Genomic DNA, 10,305 nt, shown 5'->3' with positions numbered 1-10,305 from the left:
GTTACTCAAATGCGTGGCGTAACTGCTAAGTGCTACGCTAACTGAATACCTTCCTTCCATTATTTTCACAAACTATCTGTTTTGTCCCACCCTAATCAAAGTTGTTTTCAAAAGACATTCTAACTTGGCACTTTACGGGATCGAGCATTACCTCTTTCACCTGAGTGAAGTCTTTACCACGCTCGAGATATAAAAGCGACTTTGAATGAGTCTTGTTATAGGTTTAGTCTGAACTTTTAACCACCCTCACCATTCTTTGAGGTGTTAGCATGCTCTTTAAAGCATCAATGAAAATAAAAATTCTTAGCAGCCGGGCTTTCTTGTGCCAAATGGGAAAATACTCCATTTAATGCCGACGTCAGTAAAAATAGAAACGAGACATGCAACGGCTATGGTGCACGTACTGGAGCATCGAAATACCACAGTATATACAAAAACAATTGAACGTTTTATGATCACACTATAAAAGATCAATCCTCCCCGTACAGAGAGAAGGTAACTTCGGCGTCCGTTCTAAATGCGTCCCTCGGCACGCATGATGCCCTTATTGACTCTTCAAGATCAATGCATGCGTAAAAATAAGTTTCAATTTTGAATGCGAACATTTAGAGCAGTACCTGCATATGCGTTTCCTTGTAGCGATGAAGACTTAAAGAAACATTAAGGACAACTCCAGCCAAGTAGATTCAAGCCAAATCTATAGCAAAATTCGATTCTGCCGGTCTTTCTCGCTTTGCTGGTATTTTCCCGGGACTAAAAAATCATTTATTGCCTAGAAAATTGGATTTTAAAATTTTTAAGATGCCATATCACGCTTTCCAAGTGCATGATGTGCTTCTTTTGCCTAACGGATTAACGACAAAAAACCAAAAACCGTGACGTTTCACACCATTTTGCTACGAAAATGGACGGTGGTAGCGAAACATGTATATCATTTCTTGTTGCTTTATGTTTCACAAATGCTCTGCGTTCAGTGCAAGTGTCTTTTCTGTCGCTAGAAAGCGATTCTATACGGATATTGGAAACCTGCAGCGCCGACACGGCGCTGAAATTGTTTGACTGCGTGCCTAAAGGCTTCAGTCTTCAGCCACTTGGGCAGCTACAGACGCGAGCCCACCTTCATCCTGAACGATCAGAGACGTTTATTTGGCTCATAACATTCTTTGCCTATAGGTGCTGTCGATGTAGCCGTGTTCGCTCACGCGCGCAACGTGTGGCTTTTACAGAACACGGAAGCTAATGCTTATAGCGCAGGAAGGTGATTCTGGAGAGCTCTGCGGGTGCGGCTCAAAAATGCGTGTTTCCCTCGCTAGACTGTGTGTAACGGCGTTGGGATCGACACGCCAAACTTGAGTGCAGCTTGCCTAAAGGGAAACATAAATTTGTCCTTAGTAGCTTTTTAGGCGCGGCCGACAACATAGAAATGATTTGCAACATGAAGAAGGTACACTATTGAATAAAAGTTGCTTTCGATCTTTCCAACAAAGCTGCGTTCTTGAGTTTTACTAATGCGGACATACAAATAGCAACAAGTTCCGCGTCAGCCTGAGATATCCGTCTTCAGTAATGTCTGCCTCCCGTCTCCCATACAACTCCTCATCGAGTGTTAACGCGATAGCATTATAAGGCTCCGATTCTGCTGAAAATCCGGCGTCGTCGTGAGAGAAAAAGCAGATGGCCCAGCTGCCACCTAGGTCATGTGACCTTGTGACGTCATCACAACCTGCTTACCGGACTTGGAGCTGACTGCCTACCGTGGCAAGTGGCACTTACTCATTGCTTGCGAGAAGTTGCTCGGGAAGAGCAACTTGGGTCTCATAAGCGCAACCGTAGGCTTTGCTTGAAACATCCACCTGCCCAGTAGTGGTATGAGGAACCATACCATATATGGATGTAAAGAACCACCAATATCGCATATGTGACAATGAACCCATTATCGTTTTTGCGTGATACCTTTAAGGCCGAGCTTAAGTGTCCTCTCCAGTTTTTAATTCTTTTTGGATGCAAACTGAGCCTAAGCGTGTTTTCTTATTCTAATTAGTGCGTTTAAGGATTTCCTTTGGAGCATTAACGAAGAGCTTTAATGAAGCTAATACGCTTGAGAGACCTCGTTTGATCCAACTCGACTGATCCTAATGGATAATAGCACCAAAGTTCAAAGCATGTCGGCTTTGCTGCATGTGTGCTGCGCAAATGTTATCAGGGCATAACCGACTGCTTTGCTCAAAGGACCGGGCGGGATCACAGTAATCTGTATAATAAGGTTTACAGTAACGTCACGATGACTGTTGAGAAGAGTAAGCTGTGCTAAAGGACCCGCGCTAACAAATGCTTTGAGAGAGCTTATTGAGACGGTCTTTGCAAATTTCTTCTTTTTTTTCTGGAGGAAAGGGGGGGGCAGGGGGGGGGGGGGCGTAATTTACCCTAGCCATCGTAAAGAGGAGCCTCAGGCAAATATCCGGGAGTCAGCGTAAGTGTCCTGTAATTAAGGCTATTTACTTAATTCTCTTGGACATAAAAGGAAGGCTTCGTTCATGCGGAACACCCGACGCCCTTGCTAATTTTCTGAAACCTGGTTATCAAGCTCCGTCAGGCAATCTCCGAGCTAACCAGTAAGTAGCAAATTTCAGCACAGCGCCGAATAAATTTTACGTCCTGCTCCCCACATGCACCACCGTGCTTGCTTTTCGCTTGTGTAAAAGTCTCTCGGTGGCGTGCATTAGCAACAAAGTCCATTGCCGTGCAGCAGGTAAACATTTTTGAACATTGTATCTAGAGAAATCAACGTGATATTACTACTTTACAAGTTACATTTAATATTCATTTATGCGAGTGTGGGATAATAAATGAAAATCAGGCATTCGGAGAGAGGACTCCCTAAGATTCAGCTACGAACGTGGGCGGCAAACTCTGAACACGGAACGTGCTTTTTATTTCGCTCGTGTACTTAAAACAGCTTTTCCGGAAACAACGGAAGCTCTGAATTTGTGTTTTCCTCAAAACTGTATTACAAAGACAAGCATCTTTGGGCCAGCCCTTTTGCCGGAGCAGGCTATACCAGGCGCACGTCTTCAATAATAAACGTAAGTTCGCGGGGTTATGCATTAGCATTAGGTAACAAAAACAACTAAAATAAATTCTATGATTTCGAAAACATGGCGAAATTTGGCGAGCTATGAACAGAGCCCGTTGCCGCTGTAGTGTTCGCCGTTGCCAGCCCACTGGCCCGGACTAATAGCTTCTCTCGACACGCACTGCTGGGCACACCTTGGAAGCTCTTGTAATGCTTTTTATGGCCCACGCTTGCACGGCCAAGGCTCTGAGCAATTAAAGTTTTCTCGCGGTGAAATAGCGCCCGGAACGGCGTAAGATTGTATTAAAAAAGATTGAGACAAACTTTGGGGGACTTTTTACAAAGGTCAAAAAGAAAGCGAATGCCTCCGCTGGCCTACTTGCTGCTTACGTCATCACACGCTGTAGGGCGGCGTAAGACGACGTGTTAGGGCGTTAGCTCTAATACACCCATTATTCAAGGTGGCGTTACTAGGACACACAAGGTCATTCAAGTGGGAGCAGTGGGTGGTACCATTGGTACACAGATTGTGAACCACCTCTTTCGCATAGAATGGTTCAGAGTGGTATCAAATGATTCAGACCATTACGGAGCATAATATTGCTAGTCAAATTAAAGCTTAGCTTATCACAGGGATTTGCACCGCCGACCTTTGGTTCCCGACTTCTTGAAACTTCAAACATCCATTACGGCCAAACTAATTGACGTAGGACATACGAACCGGTGTCAAACAATTTGTCGTTTTGCGCTGTATAGGTTGGCGTAAAAAAAAAAGGTAGATAATCGGATATAACGAAAATTTTATACCGGATATAGAGAAGATGGCTAATGACGCAACGCTCGTTCGACATTGCTAACGATCGATGCTCATACGCTACCTCAGCGTTTTGCTATTTTTTTTAAATAAGTTTGTGCATTGCCTAAAAGTTCACATTCACAGGCGGAGAAAAAGGGGAGGATGAAATGTTCGCAGCGAAGCCATTTTCATGTGGAGAAGAAGAAGCCCAGCAAGGAACTGCCAGCGCCAATTCGCTGCAGTTGACGGTGTCATTGGACCCATGAAAAATGAAGAAAACACTCAAAAACGTGAGCTAAACGTCCGCTGAAGTCGTATCGTTCGAATGTGGTTAACTGACAACTTGCTTCTTTCTCGAGTTCTTAATTTTTGACCTGGCCTCTCACGTGGCGACAGGCATATGATCGATGATTAATATTTCCTTATCTGCGAGAGCAATTGACGGGCCATGAAGCATTCACCATGTTATCTGTAACATATACTATAATCTCCCAGTATACCACGCGCCAGCCTGTCTCTCGCGAAGATGAATGACTGTTACTTGCAACCTTGGTACGCACTTCTTGTACCCTTTACAACGAATCTGCGTAAAATATGCAAGAAGTGTTTAGCAAAGTACATGCTTCAGAGTCCTGCAAATTTTTGTGCCGGATAAGGAGATGCAAACGCTAGGTTCATACGGCCGTCACCACGCTAGAAACAAACTCAAAACCTGGAAACACTAGAAGGAAGACAGGCATTTAATAAGCCCAATGTATAACCACGACTTCAGCACCGTTTCTCACGCTTTTAGGCGCTTTCTCTGTTTTTCACGCGTCCCACGATATTCTCATCGGCAGTGTAGTGGCACAGGTAAGTACTATTTGTGCTTCCTTGTGTCTAAATTGTCCTCCCCTTTATCTTGTTTTGTGAATTTGAATTTCTAATCAGCACGTTAACTACTTTAAGATCAAACTCTCAAGCATCACACGTAATCGGCCGAATACTGGGAATGTATGGTTTTACTCTGGCTTTTTGTAGGACCAGCCTTCTCCCCGATACTTTCCAATAATAGGCCGATTACCTATGCTGCTTTGGTCGTTTACGTGGTCAGAAACAATGTGCACAGCTAGCTCAACTGCACAAGCAGCGGAAAGAACGCTAATATTCTGTTTGGCCGAAATGTCTGTGTGCACGCGCGCATGAGATTAACTCGCGAATCGTGGGAAGTCTTTCTTTTTCTTTTCACTCGCTTAGGGACACAATATCTTTAAATTGTCTTGGCTTAGGCAAACACACTGAACTTCTTTAAAATAACGAGGTGGACTGTGGTGATTCGGAATTTTTGGGCAATGATTTTTTTTTGCGCTTCTCAAAAACAATGTTTTGGAAGGTCCGACATGAATTAAGACGGAGAACACAAGTCCGAGCTAGATAACGGAGACAGGTTAAGAGCGTGGCCAAAATTCTGCGAATGGTTCAGCAAGAAACAAATTAGTAAGAACTTCAGTTTGCCTTTAACGTATGCAAACGGTACACGGAATGCAGCACATGTATGCCCGATTCCTTAGAGGGTTGAACAATAGTTCTGTCTCTCTCAAAGCTAGCAATAAAAAAGGTAGAGCGGAAAAATAATAAAAGTATGTCTCTTCACCAAATGGACTTGCGTACTCTTCATCTGTGTCCAAGAACTGAGAATGTTTCGAGCATAGCGACTTTCCTGTGTTTCGCAAGGAAAATTCGAAAAGAAAGGAAACAGAATACACATGTCTGGCGAAATAATGAGCCGCTCGGCGGTATGCAGAGGTTACGCTGGGGTAGCCAAAATAGATAACATATAAAAGAGAGAGTTTCTGTTCTTTGACCGTTCTCTTTTTGTTTGTTTCACAGATGTGGGTTTCATATTAGAAACAGCATAGACTTCGAGCGCTCCGCCTGCTGAAATATATCATGCTTGGTACAGACACCGAGACGAGCTTGTCCTATCCAACCCCTAATTGGCAACAATTTCGCAGGTTCTACCGCACCACAGTAGGAACTCTTCGTGCAAGTTCTTTTAATGGTGCCTTAATCCGAATTTTTTTTTTTCAATTTCTTCGCAAATAACTTCATGAGCACAGGGGCGAGAAAGATATCTTCGGTTATGCGATTAGGCAAGTTTAGAGAGAGACATCGAGAGAAGCTTATCCTATCCAACCCTCACTTGGCGAAACTTTCGCCAAATAGGGGTACTAGGTAAGTTTTCCGGAGTTTCATGGTATGTGTAACTCTCGTCATTCATGGATGAATAACGTCTATTGAATGCGCAAGTAAATTATGTCACGCCTTCGGGATGCCGTCACCACCTTGCAACCGAGGAGCAGGGATCATTACCGTACCTGTTTGACGATGAACGCATACCGCTTCTGGTTAAGTAATGCACCTAAGTAGCCTCTGATCTTATGGGAACACAATCATCGCCTTGAGAGTTCTCGCCCAAGAATAAGGCAAGAACTCTCGAAGTTTTTATGCTCTACTCCCTGATTAAAGCACCGACGGAACTCTGAATGCGCTAATTACGCTAACTATGCGCTAATTAGTAAGCGAAGGCGTTCGAAACGTAAACGAGCTTGGAATCGGCTAGTACCCATATGCTGAGAAATCGCGACAAACTCTAGCATAGCAAGCTAAGGCATTTGCCTATATTGATTGGCTTAATATATGGCAGCCTTCGTACAGTTAACAGATCGTTCCACCTCTGTCACTTCTTTGTTCTTGCAAGTCTTACTGATGATGATGAATATGGCGTTGCAGCGCTCAGTGCGACTTCATGGGTACGGTCAGGGCCCTGGCGATTGCATTTCAGCTGCCGTAGGTTGCCGAAAACTGCCCTATACTAATATTGAAGTGCACAGAAGAGAACCCAAGCAATGGATAAACGCAGAAATCGAGAACCTGTTAAAGCATTCAAGTTCTAAGCTGAGGACCCTACCCGAGGGAACAGGAAGGCCGACTGCTTTTCACTGAATGCTTATTTTCCCTCTCTACTCTTCTGCGGCGTAAGCAGTATAGCCAGTGTTAGCCTTTCGCTAAAAAGCACATATAAGTTTAAATATATATTCTTTGTTGCACGCAGAGATTGAAGAACCGGCTGAGCCACCCTTGGACTCCTTCTGGTCCACGCCGGCGCCGCTTTTCCTCATCTTAGGATCATCAAGTGCTGTTCTGTGCGCCGTCAACTTCGTAATTACACACTGCTCCTCGCCATCTCTGGCATTCAATGACGGGTTCCTACGCTTCTTCTACGATGCCTTGACTAAACGAGGCTATGGTACGGTAGACTCTTGGCAGTTCTTCATCGTGTTCATGAGCTACAGTTCACTGTCCATCGAAGCCTTGGGAGGAAGCAGATACCAGGGCCCGCCTACGTCGACGGGATTCACGCCCGTGTACTGGCATTCAGGATTCACATACTACGTTTTGACGATGGAATTCGCGGGGTACTTTCTCCTGGGAAAAAACTTGCGCTGCTACAGCATTTACGAAGGATTACCGGGGTGCACTGTGGTCCTGGCAATCATGGCGCTAATCGTGGCGGTGGCACTGTACGCAAAGGGATTTCTTGAACCCAGTCCGGGAGAACACGGCCGCACGGGAAACATCTTGTATGATTTTTTCTGGGGCATCGAACTTTTTCCTCGCGTCGGCGACAGATTCGACGTGAAGATGTGGATCATGTCGAGGTTTGGCATGATGCTGTGGCAGCTCTTGGTGCTGGCGAGCTGGAAGGCGCAGGTGGACGTGTACGGCTGGAACTGGGCTATGGCGGCGACGGCCTCACTGCAGACAGTGTACATTGCCAAATTCTTCTGGTGGGAAGACGGTTACATGCAGACCACTGGTGTTAGTGTAGACAAAGCAGGTAAGTGGGTATAATGTGACCTGGGAAATATTTCACAAACCAGAATGCGCGGTTCAGAAAGGAATAGACAAACAAATTCTGAATCTAAACTAGCTGCGTAGGAAATGACAACGGTTCCAGGGCATACCTTCAGTATGCTACTTCACAGCAAGATGCCACCCCGTTTGTCGGAGACCACGCACAAGCAGCTTGAGGAAGGGTGCTCAAGAAAACCCACGCGAAGTTTAATTTTTTAATGCCTCGTATATTGCCTTTAGATGTACTATCGCTCTCAGTATGGCTTTCAACTCCTCTGAAAAGATTCAACTTAGCTCTAAAATCAGTTTTCATTCACACAAAGCCCAACTTTCACGGATATTTACTGTAATTTGTTCTCTTAATCGGCGGATAAATGCAATAAATCTTCTGGCTGCTCATGTACAAAGTTCATCTGTAATCAAACCATTAAAAACTCAGCAATTCAGTCACCACTTCAGAACAACCGATCTGTTCTTAATTTTAATCTATCAATTTTCATTCTTTTATTTTTATTATTGTGTCTTCATTTGAGAAACGTTTTCGAGAATTTGTCAGTGGCCCCCCGTGTCTTGGCCGATCCCTCTCAGTGGGTATGCACCTTTTTTTTCCTTGAGGACTACAACAACTGCATCGATTTCCTGCACTGAAGGACTTGCCCAGCTTAGAGAACTAAGCTAAATCTACCACACCTTATGCATTGTAGCCCATATTGAGCGCGATATTCCACCAAAGCTATGTTATGCGGAAACTGCTTAGACATGTCAATCTAGCACTCAGTGCACTGAATCCCACTTCTTTGTCTGCGCCTCCGCGCAGGTTTCTTCCTGTGTTGGAGTGGCATCGCTTTCCTGGCACCAATGTACAGCCTAACCAGCTTCTACATGGTGGATCACAGTCCAAACATAAGCGTGGCATCGGCTGCCGCTATAATGACCTTGGGATTGCTGACGATTTCTCTCACCTACTGGTGCGACTACCAAAAGCGTTTGGCCAGAGAGAAGCAAGACGAGTGCACCATATGGCGTTCCCCACCTGTGCTCATCAAAGCGACGTACCAAGACGACTCTGGCGAAAGCCGTACGAACGTGCTACTGGCATCGGGGTTCTGGTCCATCTGCCGTCATCCGCATTACGTATTCGAAATTCTCAGCGGGCTTTTTTGGGCTCTGCCTTCAGGAGGTGAAAGTGTTGTGCCGTACCTGTACGTTCTGTTTCTCGTGGGATTCTTGACATACAGGACTTACCGCCTCGAGGATATGTGCGCGAAGAAGTATGGCAAACACTGGGAAGACTACTGCTCTTTGGTGAGGTATAAGATAATACCTTACATCTATTAGGCCCTCAGTGCTTGCTAATAATAAATTATGATTTTCGAATGTGGTCAGAGAACTCAGAAGCTGCTAATTATGAATTAAAGCAACAAAATCTCGTCTTTACTGGCTGAATCAAAATAGTTTAGTAGGGTCGTGCTATGAAAACGTCCCAGACGTAGGGCCCTACCATCTCTGAGTTGCTCAATCAACAAATTAGTTGAGACTTATCGTAGTGTGCGTCACCTAAGCCTAAAATATTTTTGTCGACAAATTTATTCGTGAGTTCAGCGCAGTTCGAACATTTCTAAATGGCGTGAAACCAGGCAGTGCTGATTAACTGATCAAAAACTGAAATTTTTGTAAAACGCTGCAAAACTTTTTTAATGACATTTGCACATATTCTGGCTTTTGGTATGATTCGGATCATGCTTCACTAGGGTATAAGTATTTTTTTACTATTTAACAAAAGTGTAAAAATTATGCTATACGGTAGGGATGTGCTAGTTTTCGATATTATTCTGGTCATGTATTTTGTACGGGATAAATATTTTTTTTAGTATTTAACTAAAGTGTAAAAATTATGCTGTTTTGGTAGGGCTACACGAATAGTAGTTTTTCCGTACCGAAGCGAATAAGAATAGTGTAGCTTTGCTACCAAATCAAATACGAATAGTTTAGGTGAAAACCAAATGGAGTGCTATTTGAATAGTGAGAGAATCGAATATTTTTGCGAGTATTCGCTACTTGTGCGATATTCAATGAGTAAACGTGAGAAACACCGAAGCGCTGCTATCGCATTTATAGCTGTGTCTCTTAAAAGACGCAACAGTGATCTCCATTCGAAACAAGAAGTACGAAGTCAGTGTATTTCCTTTATCATTGTCAAGTAATGCGCATAGGAAAAGTGCATTTTGCTCTATATAATGGAAGGTAATAAACTAGCGCCACATCTCACTGTCTGAGACCGGTGAGAGCTTATGCACGAGGCACGGCCTCCGAGGTCAGGTCTCAATGCCGGATTTGCTGAGCGTGCCTGGGCCCAGCCGCGTAGTCGAATCTCTGAGGCCATGTATCAGGACTACGAACTCCGCCACGCCAATGTACCGCATTGCGGCACTCAACACTCTATCCCGCTCTGTCGTGGTAGTATGGTACCCGGCATATATAGTCCCTGTTTCTGGAAAAGTCCTAGAAAATAAATACGGCAGGCCTTATTCTAACCTTG

At 44.4% G+C, this 10,305-nt stretch overlaps 1 protein-coding gene across 1 annotated transcript; it reads left to right on the top strand.

The window, feature by feature from the left end:
• The first annotated feature begins 2,281 nt into the window (after positions 1 to 2,281).
• On the top strand, positions 2,282 to 9,104 carry LOC149358273 (uncharacterized). Its single transcript, XM_089567537.1, has 3 exons — positions 2,282 to 2,297; positions 6,964 to 7,749; positions 8,584 to 9,104. Exons 1-3 carry the CDS (start codon positions 2,282 to 2,284, stop codon positions 9,102 to 9,104), a joined length of 1,323 nt encoding a protein of 440 aa, XP_089423663.1.
• The last annotated feature ends 1,201 nt before the right edge of the window (positions 9,105 to 10,305 follow it).

Source organism: Amblyomma mixtum, chromosome 2 (assembly GCF_055824585.1).
Source record: "Amblyomma mixtum isolate Tamu chromosome 2, ASM5582458v1, whole genome shotgun sequence".
NCBI lineage: Eukaryota > Metazoa > Arthropoda > Arachnida > Ixodida > Ixodidae > Amblyomma > Amblyomma mixtum.
This window is presented reverse-complemented; position numbering and strand designations above follow the sequence as displayed.

Excerpts from the sequence above, each read along its gene's own strand:
- LOC149358273 (XM_089567537.1), top strand. Across the intron at positions 7,750-8,583 it reads TGTTAGTGTAGACAAAGCAG|GTTTCTTCCTGTGTTGGAGT; the intron begins GTAAGTGGGTAT and ends GCCTCCGCGCAG.